This window comes from Acanthochromis polyacanthus, chromosome 9, assembly GCF_021347895.1.
Source record: "Acanthochromis polyacanthus isolate Apoly-LR-REF ecotype Palm Island chromosome 9, KAUST_Apoly_ChrSc, whole genome shotgun sequence".
Lineage (NCBI taxonomy): Eukaryota > Metazoa > Chordata > Actinopteri > Pomacentridae > Acanthochromis > Acanthochromis polyacanthus.
In genome coordinates this window covers 27,124,106-27,140,279 of record NC_067121.1, presented here as the reverse complement: position 1 = coordinate 27,140,279, position 16,174 = coordinate 27,124,106, and the positions used below count along the sequence as shown (strand labels likewise).

The 16,174-nt window shown below is 41.4% G+C and overlaps 3 protein-coding genes and 1 long non-coding RNA gene across 6 annotated transcripts in view; 3 read left to right on the top strand and 1 right to left on the bottom strand.

The window, feature by feature from the left end:
• Positions 1 to 2,191, top strand: part of LOC110953544 (neurocan core protein-like) — a 50,726-nt gene extending 48,535 nt beyond the window's left edge. For both annotated transcript variants that reach the window (XM_051953211.1, XM_022197614.2), the window contains exon 20: positions 933 to 2,191. In XM_051953211.1, coding sequence (XP_051809171.1) covers positions 933 to 1,051 — 119 coding nt within the window. In that variant the 3' untranslated portion in view covers positions 1,052 to 2,191. The remainder of the gene's footprint in view (positions 1 to 932) is intronic.
• Positions 2,192 to 3,720: 1,529 nt separating this feature from the next.
• tm6sf2a (transmembrane 6 superfamily member 2a) lies at positions 3,721 to 8,901 on the bottom strand. The gene is made up of 10 exons (XM_022197573.2): positions 8,592 to 8,901; positions 7,660 to 7,763; positions 7,479 to 7,576; positions 7,296 to 7,399; positions 7,131 to 7,213; positions 6,916 to 7,040; positions 5,269 to 5,370; positions 5,071 to 5,163; positions 4,863 to 4,982; positions 3,721 to 4,758 (listed from the first exon to the last, which is right to left on the bottom strand). The coding sequence occupies exons 1-10, from the start codon at positions 8,681 to 8,683 to the stop codon at positions 4,549 to 4,551; spliced, it is 1,131 nt and encodes a 376-aa protein (XP_022053265.2). The 5' UTR covers positions 8,684 to 8,901; the 3' UTR covers positions 3,721 to 4,548.
• Positions 8,902 to 9,700: 799 nt separating this feature from the next.
• On the top strand, positions 9,701 to 14,194 carry LOC110953511 (uncharacterized). Of its 2 annotated transcripts, none has more exons than XR_002595858.2 (3): positions 9,701 to 10,230; positions 10,995 to 11,081; positions 13,410 to 14,194. It is a non-coding gene; the product is annotated as an uncharacterized LOC110953511 (long non-coding RNA). The 2 variants fall into 2 exon arrangements; XR_007944219.1 differs by lacking the exon at positions 9,701 to 10,230 and adding an exon at positions 10,502 to 10,896.
• Positions 14,195 to 14,823: 629 nt separating this feature from the next.
• On the top strand, positions 14,824 to 15,916 carry LOC127535463 (uncharacterized). The gene is made up of 2 exons (XM_051953574.1): positions 14,824 to 15,083; positions 15,205 to 15,916. The coding sequence occupies exons 1-2, from the start codon at positions 14,879 to 14,881 to the stop codon at positions 15,444 to 15,446; spliced, it is 447 nt and encodes a 148-aa protein (XP_051809534.1). The 5' UTR covers positions 14,824 to 14,878; the 3' UTR covers positions 15,447 to 15,916.
• Positions 15,917 to 16,174: the final 258 nt, after the last annotated feature.

Here is a 16,174-nt window from a genome sequence, read left to right as displayed (position 1 = left end):
CCATCTAATTTCCTGTCATCCCTCTGTTATTGACTCACTAATAAAGGCGTAAAGAAGATGTGCAGCATATAAATCCTCCCTACCGACATGCTGTATCAGCTATGTGAGGTTATCGCAGATATGTTGTTGATTAGCAATAAGAAATTGCAGTAAAATTTGATTTAAACATTTCTTTAAGGTAATGAGGTGTGGCTTTTAAGAAGTTACTGCATTTGTTGGTCACAATTTAAATGTTCTAAAGGATTAAAGATATATAGAGATGTATATAAGATATAGAAAAATGTTAAAGGTCTAAAGCACAAACTTAAGCTTCCTAAAATATACCTTATAATATGTTAAATAAATTCAAGACAGAGACAAGTGCATAGAAATGACTGTAGTGGGATCGTGTATTATTTTCGTGTTTTTCTGTCTGGCTTGTGTCGTTTGTGTAGTTTTTTTGTCTCGTTTTTGTTGTTTGTACCTTTTTTTTGATAATTTTTTGTCTCTTTTCTTTTCTGTTTTGTGTAATTTGTCTCATTCTTTGTTGTCTTGTTCTAGTTGCTGTCATTTTGTGTCTCTTTTTTGTAATATTTTGTCTTCTTTTTTGTTGTTTTTTTGTCTTTTGTTGTCCGACTGTTGTTGTTTTGATCACGGCTAAATGTTTTGTGCCTTTGTAGACAGCTGTAAATGATAAACTGAGGCGTATTATTGCTGAAATTGAAGTTATTTTTCTGAAGAAACTTCAGGTTGTTTATAATGTGTTCATTAAATGTGAACATTTTAAGAGCGTACTTTTTTGCTTGAAAACAAAGGAAAAATTTGGAGTTGTTATGGGTTAATATGCTGTAATTTCACTGGTCCACTTAAAATCAAGCTGGGCTGAATATGGCCCCTGATCTAAAATGAGTTTGACACCCCTCGTATAGATAAACATTTTGGTTTCCCTGCAGCTCGGCGGTCACACCGGTACCGACGTCATCACCACAATCAGCACCATGAGCGCCGCGGCCACAGGAGACACGGAGGAGACGGACACAAGGCCAGAGAGGACGCACACAGCTACTACTGAACCAAATAATACAACTTCTGCAATGCCTAGGTGCTAACCATGGCCCATACAGAAAGACAGTAGTTCACGTCACTTCCATGTTTTGCTTCTAACCATTGCTCTCTGCTTAGCTTCACTCCTCCTGATAAATAAGGTTATCCTCTTCTAACACACAGACGATGATCTCTTCATAACCACGTCTCCGAGTTTGGGTGTTTGGATGCTTCCTTTTCTTTTCACTCTGCTTCCTTTAACTGAGGTCCATGCGAACACTAACTATAACTCTCGTAACTCCTTCTAGCCCTGACGTCTCCACCCGTCTACAAACTAAAACCCTGTGCTGGTCTGTCGCGCTGACAGCAGTGTGTGAGTGTGTGTGAGCGTATGCATGTAAGACAGGAACATAGAGAGGTGAGAAGAGTCACTTTTTTTTGTAAAAGTTTGCTTGTTCTACATGAAAAACAAACCGTCATCCTAGTATTCTGTTTACAAAGCACAGACGTAATTGATGCAAGATAGCGTTCAGTCCCTGTTAACCCCGAGCTTTTTGTATGTGTACTGTAGCTGTTACTTTCTCCATAGAGCACCTGAATAGCTGTTTTATTCTACTGACATGCTTCTTTTTCTAATATTTGCTATGTTTGTGTAATGTTACTATTTATTATGAATCATTTGCTAGTGAATATGCTTTCTTTTTTTACTTATACTTCAGAGAGCCGACGTAACATCATTTTTTCTATACCAGTATGTAAGTCCAACAATCAGTCAGTAACAAAATTAATCATTTGATTGCCTCTAATCTCTGTATTGTAAATATCGTGGTGTGTGTTATTGGCTGATCCTGATCGATAGCTGGACCTTGTCCAATCAAATAGACTCCCCCATCCCCATAAGCACCGTCAGCTGGCGGACACGTCCCACTGACAGAGATGGTGTGAGTGGGATTTTAAAGTACTTTCCTGAGATAACCACATGATTGTATCTGAACTGCTAAATACTTTCAATCTTTGCACGTCTATATTTACATGATGGGTAGAATGTCACTATTTTTTTGTCTTTGGTCCCTTTGATATTTGATCGGTCATCCACTTTTTTGGTGTTCTTATGACTTTTTGTCCTGCTGTTGTATTCCATTCTTAATAAAGTGAACAAAACAAATAATGACATTTCTGTTTTTTGTTACCAACAAACCCTTGAATGATCGTCAGTGTTAAGCTCGTAGCAAGAGTGCCAGAAAAAATGGGGGGGAAAAAACTATAAAATACTGTAATTTTTAAAAACTAAAATAAACTGATAAAGGCAAATATCAGTAATATAACATTTTTTTTAGCTTCTTTAATACAGTCAAAGACTTACTATTAGTAAAAAATAAAGATGTTTTTAACAAAATGAGGAAAATCTGCAAGAAAGCTGTTAAATTTTTAGTATTTTTCAGACTTTAGTATACATAAGCGTTGGAGCCAAAATATGATTTATTTGTATTGATTATTGTTAGCGTTGGTATGACTGTGTGGGTGTGGCTTTAGGAGCCACAGTGACCCATATGTACCTGCTAATGAATGAATGAAGTCAGGTCTGTAGTTTGGGGAAAGGAAGCCAAACAGTTTTCAACTGTGCTCAACGCCGTGTCAGACAGGTGAATGTTTTCAGGTCATATAATTTTGGTTTATAGGAAACTTCATGTATGGACTGAATGATGCTTACCTGGTTCCTTGGGTTTGTTTTGTATGAAACCCTGTCTCTTGGAATCTGTTTTAGAGACTGTCATCGGTAAACTGCAGCTTTAAGGTGAAGGGGCTCTTCAAATGCAACTCGAAGAACGTGAAATGAGGAGCTTAGAACAAGAAAAAGATGTGTCCTGAAATGTTCAAGTGTTGTGATGTGTTAATGCTGCACCTTAGTTGATGTTGGCTCAATTTGAAAAAATGATACAGCAGTTGGCCACGTCAGAACTCGTATCACTTCCTGCTGCTTCTATATACCGAAGGGTCTTACTGGCTGCTTTAACTATCTTGTCCTTGCCTCTTTCTCTTATATTCTCACTGAGAGAAGATGAGAAGCAAGGTGATGTGTTAGCATAATGAATAACACCTATGGTAACCAGAAGATGAAGCATGCAGACTTTGTGCCCCCCCCAAACTTGATCTTGTACCTTTGCGATGTGCTTCATAAGACGTGTATACATAAAATGCAAATCAAGTCCGCCTTAGTCCACAAAATCTGAGAATAAGAACATCCAAGGTCATGACCTGTGTGTCCTCAGCAGTAGCTACATGCCTCGACACGCCAAATTTTGATTCACCACGATGACGACACACTTTGGCATCCAGGAAAACGATTGTTTGAACCATGGACGGCTGACCAGTGTACCATGTGATAATTTGTGTTGCTGTCGTGTGTGACAGCTCACCTAAATCCAGGGTTCATCTCTTATCAGTGGGACAACTGCAGCACTGCACATACAGCACAATGACATCACCAGCTGGGGACAGCACTGACATGTGAGGAGACAACACTGCTGCACCAGTCTGACCTGTCAGTGCATTCGTTTAGAGTTTACAAGTTTAGAGATAGACAGACCTCAGATAAGACACTCACAGTGAGTGTTGCTAATTTAACCAAAGAGTGTTACACCCAGCTGGCTCAAGATATCTTTCTCCAATTCCTAAATAACAAAAATAACCACAATCCAGTGTTCCATTTTTTATTGTGCAAAATAAAGAACATTAACATGGAGACACTTCGATGTGGTCACAGCTGAAACGGTACATCACTTAATGGATTACCAGATGGACAAAACTAGTTTCATTTTTGAAGCATATCTGGTTTCAGTTTCTAAAATGTGGCACTTTTATCGGTTTTATATCATCATATATGGAATATTTATCTTTTTGGACTGTCTAGACAAAACCAATCATTTGAAGACATGAAGGATTACCGGATATGCTCCACAGTGTCCCCCTCCTTTTTTTTTTTTTTTTTACCTCATCAGTTTGGCAGCTGGGGTAAGTTATCTCCCTTATCAGCTAATCTTAAGTTATTCAGCATTCCACGTACTCGGTAAATCCCCTCAACATTTATTACATACTCAGTTTGAAAAGTATGGAAGCTGTGCTCGTTTTCCCTGCAAAAATAATCTGCAAGCTGTGAAGTTTAAGTCTGGATTTCTGCACAGAAATAAGTACACTAAGGACTGTCACAGAACTTGCTGCTGGCCTGTACGATCCAGGTTAGTAGACTAAAGATGCCAACTTTGTATCTGCATGAGTCACCTGAGAGCTGCGAGATCTGATCACAGTCCTCGCCTCCATCAGCAGCCTGCTTATCAGGGTCCAATAGTCCATGCAGGGAGTGCTGCATGAGGTGACTGATTTTTAACAGTTGACTCTGAGAGCAATGTTTTTAGGGTTGACGGATTGTGTAGTTATAGCAGTTTGTGCAACAAAAAAAGTCCCCAGAAAACATTAGACTTGTCACAGCGTGAAGTATTCCTCGACAGTCCGTGCCTCCTGTGAGGTCTAGTTTTTCTTCTTCTGGCTGTTGGTCTGTCCCTTGGGAACAGGTTTCATAAAATAAGCGGGGTTGTTGTGGCAGCGCAGGGCCAGGAGAGCCGGCACAGCAGTGAGCAGCACATTGAGAGCGATAACAGGCCACCGTTTGTCTGCTGGAACTCGGTACGTGAAGGGAGTTCGGGAGTGCAGAGATGCTCCGATATGGCACCACTGGGTCTGCAGAGAACAGCACAGTAGGAGGAAGAAGTAAACACGAGGCTTTGGATTCTGCTTTTTCAAGAAGTATTATAAAACAGCTAAGGCCTTTTAATCTCAGCTACCTGAACCATGGCACCAGCGAAGAAGAGAGTCCAGTCCAACATCCAGCTGCATCCAGGTGTTTTCAGGCCATATGTAAGGAGGATCAGCAGGGGCAGAGCATAGAACAGATATACCAGCATCTAAACAAACGTTGCACAAAAAGACATGTTACTACTTTGAAGGGGAATACACAGTAGATTTGCTTTAACTCTTTTTCTCTAGACTGACCATAACCCGGGGAAAGCCCACTGGGTCTTTGAGGTACGGCTCATACTGGTAGATGTAGGTGAAACAGAAGTCCAGAGGACAGTCCAGCACCACCTGGAGTAGAACAGAAACAGGGTTACTGCATTCAAACATGTCTGAATGAGTGCAATCAAAGGAACAAGTGCCTAACAGAGAAAAGCCTCATGTTGCTTTACTTACAAAGCCTCTGAAAACAGACAGAGCCATGCAGCCCAGTAACAGAAGAGACAGAAGCAGGTCGACAGGCCGAGACAGGAGACTCTTCTTCTGCTCTGCAGCAACCTACAGAGATACATCCTCAGTTAGAAAAGCTGCTGTATATTTAACACAATGATATGGACTAAAGCAAGATTATTTCATTTTATGGATGTGGGCTTGTCTCGCATTTACTTTTTTGGGTTTTTTTTTTTGCCGTAACTGTGTATAGGACAGCGGAGACAGAGACAGGAAACATGGGTAGAAAACTAGGGGAATGCAGTAAATGGCCATGGGTCAGGGACTACAGCCCATTTTATGGGCCGCCAATTCAGCCAGCTGAGCTAAATGGGTGCCCATCTCACATACTATAATTAACAGAAATATAAAAGCAGCATGTAGTATTTTTTTTTAATTCTCTTGATTCTTTTTGACATGCAGGAGCTGGGGACAGCACTGACATGTGAGGAGACAACACTGCTGCACCAGTCTGACCTGTCAGTGCATTCGTTTAGAGTTTACAAGTTTAGAGATAGACAGACCTCAGATAAGACACTCACAGTGAGTGTTGCTAATTTAACCAAAGAGTGTTACACCCAGCTGGCTCAAGATATCTGCAGGAGGTACTTGTTCAAACACTCAGCATCTCTACAACAGAATGGACGTCATGAAACAACTTAGAAAGAACTACATCAGAAATATTCATAGGCAGACGGAGAGAGAAATCACAAGTCAGTAACCAGTCAGATATCTGTGACGGATAGAGTGAATGTGGTTGTCCATGCTTGTGTATTGTTGTCCTTTTTTCCTCCTGAAGGACTCTGAAGTTAAGTGACATTTTGGAGGACACGATCATGCTGTCAGGCACAAGAGCTGTGTGAAATGATCTCTTGGTGGAGTTGTGAACATTCAAGTGTCTGGCTATGACTCTAACTGACATGCAGCATCCAGCAGATCAGCAGCCAGTTCTTGTCTTTCTCTTGTCATCTGTGGCATCTTGTCATTTGAATAAAGCTGCATTTCAGGGAGGCCTTTTATAGCTGCAGGTCCAAGGAGCGTCTGTGTGCTGGTCACTATCTGATCATTGTTCTTGAAAGCCACACCTGATAAAGATGTGGATTAAGTCAGCGCTAGAATTTGTCACTAATTGAGCAGCTTAAAAACTTTTTATGTTCCACCGGATAAATGTAGCCTTTAACTGGACACAACAATTATTTTTTCACTTTTTTAACCTGCTAAGTAAGAAAATAAATGCATCCTGAGTTTTTTTTAGTGTATATTGGTACTGACAAAATGTTCTGTAATGTATTTACTCTTAGTGCCATCTGTCAAAATAAAGCTTGATGGTAGATAAATGTTGACCTAGATAACTACCAGTGGAAGCTCCTTTTCAATAAAGCATGCATTTCTGTCATAGTCCTCTCCGATGTTCATAATCTCTCTAGCTGTGTAGTTTAACACTGTACATTTTTCCTCTGAAAGTTTCTAAAACATGGTTAAACTAAAAAGTGAAAGTGAAAAATCTCTCTTTGATCTCACTGCTGACAGCTCACACACATGCATGCTGTGACCAGGGTAGGTACTCTGTGGAAAAATATGTATGCTGTACACATCTTAACCGCTTAAATGTACCTTGTCTGCAGTGATGACTGGCATCTCTGTAGGTCTGCTGAAGAGCAGGGATGCTGCCCAGAAAGGCACCAAAAAGAAGGGGACGTTCCTCCAGAAGGCCGGTCGAATGTTTGACCCATACTTACCTGAACAAATAAGAATATTGTCAGTACAGACGGACGCAAATAACCACAGCCGGAATGACCAGAAGAAGCACTCCTGTGGGCTGTTCTCACCGATTACGACCCCTGGGATGAAAACAATCTGATGGGCGATGGAGGAGCCGGCCCACAGCAGACTCAGATTACGATAGGACTTCCTGCATGGACAGAAAATCAACAGGATTCATCAGAGTGAAGGCAGAGCTGACAGGTTGTCATCTTACTGATGCCGCAGCTCACCCTGCAAACATGCGGCGGATGATAGTGAGAAAGAGGATGAAGTGAACAACACCCTCCCAGTAAGACATCATCACAGCGTAGGCAGTGCTCAGATGAGGCTCCCCCTGAAGAGACGAAACATCAGATCAAATACAAACCTTGCAAGTTAAAAGCTGAAGTTAAAGTCAGTATTGGACAGCTTGCCTTCTTTATGTAGAAGCTCATGAAGCCAGAGATGAACCCGTCCTGCTCCAACGCGTTAGTCAAGCCCACCATGCAGGTGAAGGAAAACTCTGCAAACACTGGACACACAGAGGCAAAATTAAATATACCTCCACAATTATTTCACTCAGTAATATTAAAGTGTGTCTTTGTCTGCTTGTACCATAGAATAAAGGGTCCACTTTTGTCTTGTGTCGCACAATGAGGAGGAGGAGGAGAAGGACAGAGCCCAGGACGACCATCCCCATTCCCAGGATTGGAAGAGGCCTGAGAAATAACGGTGATGGTCACAGTAGGAGGATCAATTATTCTGTGCCAGACTACATCTGCCAAGCTTTCCGATATAAGCTGAGCAATTAATCTAATAATCAATATTAATTAATTAACAGAAGGCAAATGAATCAGGGACCATTCTATTGATCAGTTAGTCGTGTAGGTTATCTTTGTTTTTGGAACAAATGCTCACTATTCACTGGTTCTAGATGCTTTGAATTTGGAAAGCAATTTGCAGGTTCCATGATGTGATTTATAAATATGTTCCAGTTTCTCTCACATTCATGTTTCTCATCAAAAAATAGGAGGTTAGAAGCTTTAAAGGTTGTAAAAATCCATTTACTGCCTCCATAACCTGCTATGTCACCCATTTTTATAACAGAAAATACTCATCTCAAGTTTTATTCGATTCAAACTCTCCTACTACTTTTCCTGGTGTCCCTACTCTCATTTCAATGACAGGTTCTCTTTGGTGAAATTCAAAAGCTCACTATTATTTGAGATGTAACACTGGTCAGGTTTAAAGCAGTGTTGCAGCCACATGATATGAGTAAGGAAAGAATCTATAGTTAAATAAGTAGTTGGAGTTTATACTATTTCTAATTTGTTTTAGTTTCAAGGTTTGTGTGAATCTCGGGTTTCTGTTACGCTTTACAGCAGCAGCTTTGGGTCACCTCAGGATAAACACGCCTTGGACAATTTCCTTTTCCTTTGAGGCAGAGGGCCGCTTCATCAGTTTATTAATATTATCGGATTTACCGTGCCATGACTCCTACAGCAGGCCAAGAAGTGATTGAAAGTTATTAGAGCGCACACACTTACTCCTGAAACGCAGGGATGTTGTTCATTATGTACAAAACTCCAGGAGCCAGGAGAGAAAGGAGAAACACGCTGACCTCCGCCGGCGGCCTCATCTTGCAAACGTGTCGCTTGACCTCTTCGCTGTATGTTAAAAACCGTTCAGGTAGAAATATTCCCAGCTACACGCGTTCATTGGTAATGAAACGGTGCATGTTAAAGGTCAGCGCCCTCTCCAGTGCCGCCGAGAGAAGGAGATGATTTAAAGGAGTGTCGCTCGTTGCCTTTTGATCTGTGATGAAGCAACGCTGCTGCTCCAGTCAGTCTGCTATCGAGTAGGATTCAAAGTTCAACGCAAGAGTCACGTCTAATGAGTGAGAATTTAAAGGGAGAGTAGCTCAAAGTTCAGGTAATAGAATGCGTCATGCGCAAATTACGCATTTGGTGGACTGGATATAACTGATGACAGCAAAACCTCAGACAGGTGATTGTAGGTGATATTAAGAACCCAGTCAAGTCATATCATCTGTAGTCGTTCACCATTCACTCTGTGCTTGTACAGACTGCCACCTGCTGGAAGCCAAACTTTTCGGTTTTAGTAATATCTTTCCAGGCAGGAACACTTTTCCCACAACACTTGTATTATCATACAGTTTGTGGATTCTGGGTTTCACGAGATGAGTCTGAAATGACAGAAGGTCAACAAAATCTAGGTCATACCCCACATGTTGTTTGGGCAAGTGCTGCCTGGCTCTGGTGGCCCCTGGGGTTCATTTAAGGAGCCATCTGTCCTGCTTGGGGTAAGATTAAGAACTCCTCAGTATGATGTCTCCAGCCTTGATTAGATTGTGGATTATATCTGCCAGAGAACATAAAGTTCACTACAAAGATTATGTTTTTTCAGTCAGGGCGTAATTTGAAGCGACAAATCATTGTTGCACTTACTGTACAGTTTCCATATCAAAGTGTTGTTTTATACCAGGAATAAATATGCGTGTTACGCAACAACATCTTATGGATGAATAACATTTGTAAAGCAGGTTTACATCTAATGCAACTTTATCTTCTGTAACAAAGCTGCTGAAGAGGATTATGCTGCTGTTGCCACAGAAACTTAGTGACCAGTAGAAAGAGAGAGTAGAGAGGGGTGGGGAGTCCACGAGGAGAGGAGAAGCAGGCAGGGAGGTGATTCTACTCATAGACAATCCTTCACCCAAACAGCAGATACTTTTTTTTGAGGGCAACACAGATTTTTAAGAGTCCACCCATTCTGCCACCATGCTGCACCCTTTAATTATCGCCATCATGACCGTCAACACCTCCCTAACCGTCGTCTACTGGGCCTTCATCTTGAGCGATGTCTACTCCAAGTGGCTAATAGAGCCAGAAGACAAACCCAAAAGGGTGGTCACTCCAGCCTGAGGCAGTCGGAATGGATATGGATCTAGCTGACTGAATGACTGGGGGTTATTTCGCTTAGGACTAGTCTGCAAGAGCAGTTCAGCTTCTAGTGCTTCCTGTGGGGTCTTATTTACATTCACTCTGCTTTCTGTTTTTCTTTCGTTTTTTTACTCGGAGAAGACTTGGAAATCTACTTGAACTTTAATAAAATACTAATCTACATGAATCCTGCAAGTAAATGAAGAAGAAGTCCGTCTTACAGGTAATACTGGGAGATTATCTAAAACCTTAGCACAAGAAAATGCAATTAATTGTGTTTGTTTTTGTTATTTGTGAATTTTTCTATGGTACGGTTTATTGCTGACAGTGTAAATCTACTGCCAGATTCTTCAGCTAAATGATGCTAAATGAACTCCATCTTCTGTTTTACTGTCTGCTGACTCGGTGAAAAGGTGCTGCTGGTGACAGTGGCGTGTGTCAACTAAATCCTGGATTACTAAAGAGCACCTTGATACTGACGCAGGCGGCGTTACTCCCCTGACAGGCTCATCGCGAGACACATTCAGACACTTGACATTGCTTTTTTCACCTCGTCTTGTCTGCCTCTCCTTTGCCAGAAGATTTGATTGTCACTCCTCATACTTTTGCGTCTTTTTTTTTCCAACATCTCATCATGCATACCTTCTACTACGGCCTGCACCCGGTCTCCTGGTTCATTCTCTTTGCAAACGTAGCCATCACCATCATTGAATGGCAGTTTATCATCTCTCAGTTCATCAGACTACAGACACAAAAAGAAAATGAGCCTCAGCCTCAGTCCTAGAGGAAATCATCTGCGTCCTGATGCTGCACCAAGAAGACCTGAGAGGATAAAAATATGTTTTTGGATCACTGCTTGCCTGCCCACTTGCAGAGAGAAACAATGATGGTGGGGTTTTGTGGTTTGCTGTGATAGAGCAGCAAATACAGAAACCCTTTTGTTTACATGCTCTTAACTCTCTGCTGTGTCTTTGTGGTTATTTCCAGAGCTGTCTCCATACAATACACACCAGTTTGGAAGTCCTTTCATTCAGTAGAGAAGAGCTACAGAGAGATTTCATGTTTTGACTTCAGGTGAGTGTTGTTTTTCTTTAATTTGCCCCTCTTCATGTTTAGCATTTTGTCATGTTTCTTTTTGTAGAAGGAGAATTAGTGTTTTGTTCTTTGTCATTTATTTCATGTAAGTTGATGGTGTACACTTTTTTCTGTTTATCCATCAGATTGTGTTTTGAAATATTACCATCTGCTCCGAAATGAAGCAAGAAATGAGCCGTGAAAATATAGTATTAGTGAATTATGTGACAAGATATTTATAGTTATACAAAGTGGACCTGCTGTGCTTAAGATGGATTTAAAATATGGTGCATCTGTAACATGATACCAGTTTAAACCCAGGAGGAAGTGGTTTCACTATAATATATGTATCATTTCATATCTATATGCAACATGGTCATGGACGACGGTAAGCCTCTTTAGGGTATTACTGTCCACCTCTCCTCGCTCATATCTCTAATCCCTGCAGATGGAAAGCTGATATTGCTCTATGACAGACTCAATCCTATTAACTCTGTCTGTCCTATATTCACCTCTCCTCCGTCTCACACTCCTCGCTCTCCTGGAAACATGACCGAGGACCCCTGTGTGAAAGACTACAAGGAGGAATGTTGGGATTTAAGTCTAGACAAAAGATTAGCAGAATTGGCACACGTATAGTATCATTTGTCTGGTGAACTACATTTTTTCTGTCGAGCCACTTTGCGACCGAAAAGTGTCACTACTGAAAGACAACACTCATATTATCAAACCATGGTAACATTTCCACCTGTCACTCAAATCTGTCACTCTTTCCAGCTTCAAGAAAATGCTCCAGATCTTCTAATGCTCAGTTCCTCTCCCTCCTCCTCCTCTCTGGCGCATCACCTGCTTTCCGAATGTTCACAGTGCACTGAAGAAGCTGGGATCTGCAGCAAGACAGTAAATCACCCAAAGAAGCAGCCTCAGAGCTTCCGCGCATTCTTTAAACAGACAAAGCAGCCACACTATGAACCAACAACAGGTTGTGTCCCTGAACGCCTCAGGAGGAGCCCTGCTTTTGAACCTCACACAGCTGGTGTTTGAGCACCGACAGCTCCTCCAGTTCTCCAGAAGGAAGGAGGAGGAGGAGGCCTATTTTGTGGACTACATTCCCCCGGCGAGAGATGCTATTCCTCTGCCGCGCAATGTAGTCTATGTCCTAGTGGGGGTGATGCTGGTCATAGTGGCCACTTACGCCATAGTGGGACACCTCATTAATGACCTGATGCATGACCTGGCAGGTAACAGTCACAGCAGGAATGTCCCAAACTCATGCCCCCTCTCTTACTTACCCGTCCACTCCAACATCTCTGTCGTCTGTGGTGGCTTTGAGTCCATTCTGTCCTTCAACTTTTGAGCTCAGGCTGCATCAGCGTTTTGTATTTTCCCTCTTTTTTTTTTACCCTTTTTGGCTGACTTTGTGGTCTGATGGCAGTTTCCTTCATGTTCACCCTGTGGTTTGTGCACAGAGGAAATCCTTCCCAACTGTGTCTTTGTTATTCCGTTCAGGTGAATGCCAGAAAACTGAGCAATTTTGAGCAATTGGCTGCTGCTAAAATAACATCTTAAAGGGGCACTTTGGCAGTTTAGTAGTGCACCTCCACTTAGCTGGGGAGCTTGCAGAAGACATATGAATTGGTAATATTAAGGCAGAGATGACCTGATGGTTAGTAGCCTGTACTGGTGAAGCTCTAAAGACACTGAATCCTACATTTCCCATGATGCAACTGAGACTACATCCACAATAATACATTTTACATTAAAAACACAGAACTTGTGATGCATACACACAACTCTTGTGTTTTTGGATGCCTGAAAGTGAGACTTTTGGAAACATTGCTGGCCCAGTTTTAGTTTGAAAATGCTGTTACTGCAGACTTTTTGAAAAGAATTGCGCAGATACTCATCTAGACATTTTATACATGACACATCACATTTTAATTATGGTAGTAGTTGCGCAGTTAAGGACATCTCAGGTTCTACTTTTCACCTTTGCTGTTCCTCTATTGTATTATTCAGCAACAACAAAAACGACCTGCTGCTTCACGTTTACACCAACACTCACATGTCCAGTGTCCATGAATGGTCATATGATTCATTTTAAGAATTACGAAGAAATGGAAGATATTCAAATGTACTGATGTAGATGTAACCTCATTTGCACCATAATTAGGTCTCCATGGACTGGTAAACGTCCGCTTCTCCAGTTTGTAAAACAGGCTTTGTCGACCGTTTTGAATTGCTCGAGTGCCCCTTTGAAACTCTCACTGAGAAGCCACAAAAATACATTACTTTATTTAATGTAAGCTTGTTGTTTTCTCCTCCCAGACTGGATGTTCGGGCCCAAACCAGTGGAGGATGACTCAGAGGGAGGACGAGGGGAAATAGAGGAAGAGCGGCGCCTCAGCAATCCCACTAAGCAGCTGGAGAATGACAAGCTGAGGATGGAGAGAGAAAAGGACGGACCGCTGCCGGGTTTCCACCAAGGCCGTCCGTTCACTCCTCCTCCTCTGAGAAGCGCCATTGCTCCATCATGCCCTGGAGAAAAAAGAATATCCATCCATAGCGTAACCTTTGCCTGCCCCGCCGCCCCTTATGTCACTTCCCTTTGAGTTGTCATCACTTTGTCACAGCAGCAGTTCATATCAGTTTTTATCGTTTTGGTGCAGTGATCAGTGTTTTCTTTGCTGTAGTAGTGCTGAAGCTCAGGCATGTTTGTTTTATGTAAAAGCAGATACTGTAGGTGTAGCTTGTACTGATTTTACAAAAAAAAAAGCTTTCTTCCATCTCTTTTTAAATGTAAACATGATCCAGATTAATTATATTCTACTGTCTTAATATTCGCTACCTAGTTTGTAAAGCTACAAAATGTAAATGAAATATGTAAAAAGATGTTTATGTGAGAGCGCAACGTTGACTTTGTGTGTAAGACCAGACTGAACATACTGCAAAATATGAATTATGAACAGACTTTTTAAGCATTTTCCTCACTGACCAGTGAAATTGTCCCCATTATAAGACGTGCTGATGTGTCCCTGCAGTAAACATACATCAGTTTTCCTGTTCTGGTGTTGAACTAAGCTTCTCTCAAGTAAACTACTGAATCAAACAAATGTGTTGTTGTGTCTTGTCTGCTTTCGTTAATCCATCTTACCTTCTTCTAAAAGCTGGTTGTGTCAGAGGCAATGACCTTATTTATAAATGTCAAGGATTATTGTGCAGCAGCCATTTTAAATACTAGTCAATGCTGATGTAAGCATGAAAAAGATAGGTAGATAGATGCAGCAGGTAAATACTCCACTTCATTGAGATCCTGCACTCGTAGTCGTTCTTCTGACCTTGAGTAGTCTACCTCAAGCTGCTGCAGCTAATCTAATTTCCTTCTGCGTAGCTCCACAGACAGACAGACCGACAGATAAGGAGTTTGCTCAAGGAAATAAAATGAAAAACTCTTCAAGGTGCGATATAGTTGTACGAGTGTACGTTTAATCCAAATCCGACTTGCTTACTGTAGTGTTTAGCCAAAAGACTGGATGTTGAATTGTATGTAAAAGTATTTTATTCACTGATACTTTAGTTGTTTGACTTTGAGTAGCCTTGTGGTTGCTTTATGTAAGAGCACAGAAGTAGTGTTACTTTTAAAGTTGGAGAATATCGTGTTCCTACCTGATCTGTTTGTGTTGTGGTTGCAGAGAACGCATTGTAAGATTAAATCTTTATGCTGCGTTCTTAATACAGCGATGACACTGAGATATTAAGTGGACTCACTGGCTGACAGCAGAGTCTACGAGGCAGCGATGGATCCACCAGTGGACAGCTTAAACGTTCGTTTCAAGGAGGACGATGGCACTGTATTCTTTGAATCCTACATTCCACCTTCTCGGGATGCCATCCACCTGCCTACCTACGTCCTCTACCTGATCATGGCCGTCTTCATCGTGCTGTCTGTTCTTTATGCCATCATCGGACACCTCATCAAGGACCTCATCCATGACTGTGCAGGTTTGTTACTCTACCTTTAACTTCTTGGAACCAGAATAAGTAAACCAGAAGATAGTAAATATTCTTCCTGGCCGTGCTTTCCTCTCCTTTCTACCCTCTTGGCTGTATTTTTGTTTTCCAGACTGGCTGTTTGGGGAGCAGCCAGAGGAAGTGGTGGTGAACTACTGTGAGGCCAAGGATAAGTTCATGGCAGATTGGTCCCCAGAAACCTCTCCTGAACTAGAGGCAATGGCCCGGGCAGAGGAGAACAAGGTGCTGGACAGGGACTTCATGAAAGCTCCCGCCATCTGGATCATCTCTGCAGAACCACGAGGGACCAAGACAGGACCCAGAGTGGTGTTTGGGAAGAAGACTTTGATGTGAGGGAAATACATTTGGAAGATAAAATCAGATTTGAGATTGTGTTGAAGATGCAGACTTTGTGTATTTGATGTGATTGGATGAATACTGAGATTGCTGGATTTGTGGATGGTACTGCTGTAATGAAGCTTTACTGTGTAAAACTGGGAATGTATTATATTGTTCACAAGAGGAGGGGAGCTCGATCCACATACGAGCTAAATGCTTCATCGGTCTTATAGGGACCTCTAGTGTCTGCTGTGGTCATTGCAGCTGAATCATTTAGCACACAGAAAAGATTCAAATGAGCTTAGCACAATAGTCACTGTATACATCTGTATTTTTATTGTGCAAAGGACTGCAGATGGAAATTAGCTTTGTGCTAAATCTGGTGCAGGCATCTTTTTAATGTTACTGCACATTGTCCTTTTAAATAAACTAAACTAAACTAAACTAAACTAAGTAGTCTATGATTTAAAATGATCATTTCACAGCTTGAGATAGAACTAATGTGAAAAAATGTTGGATTTAAGGTCATATTTATGCTGTCGCTGTACTATGTTTTACAGGTGTAAGTCTATCATCACAAGCATCAAGAGTCGATGCCACTGTGTTGGATACTAATTTATTTCTAATAAACACAAGCAGAATAAAATTCAGTAAATAAAAACCCCTATTAGGTTGCTCTTAAATATTTATAAATATATTTTTAGTTAATGGAAAAGTCCTATGCAGTGAAGTGGAGTCCAAAT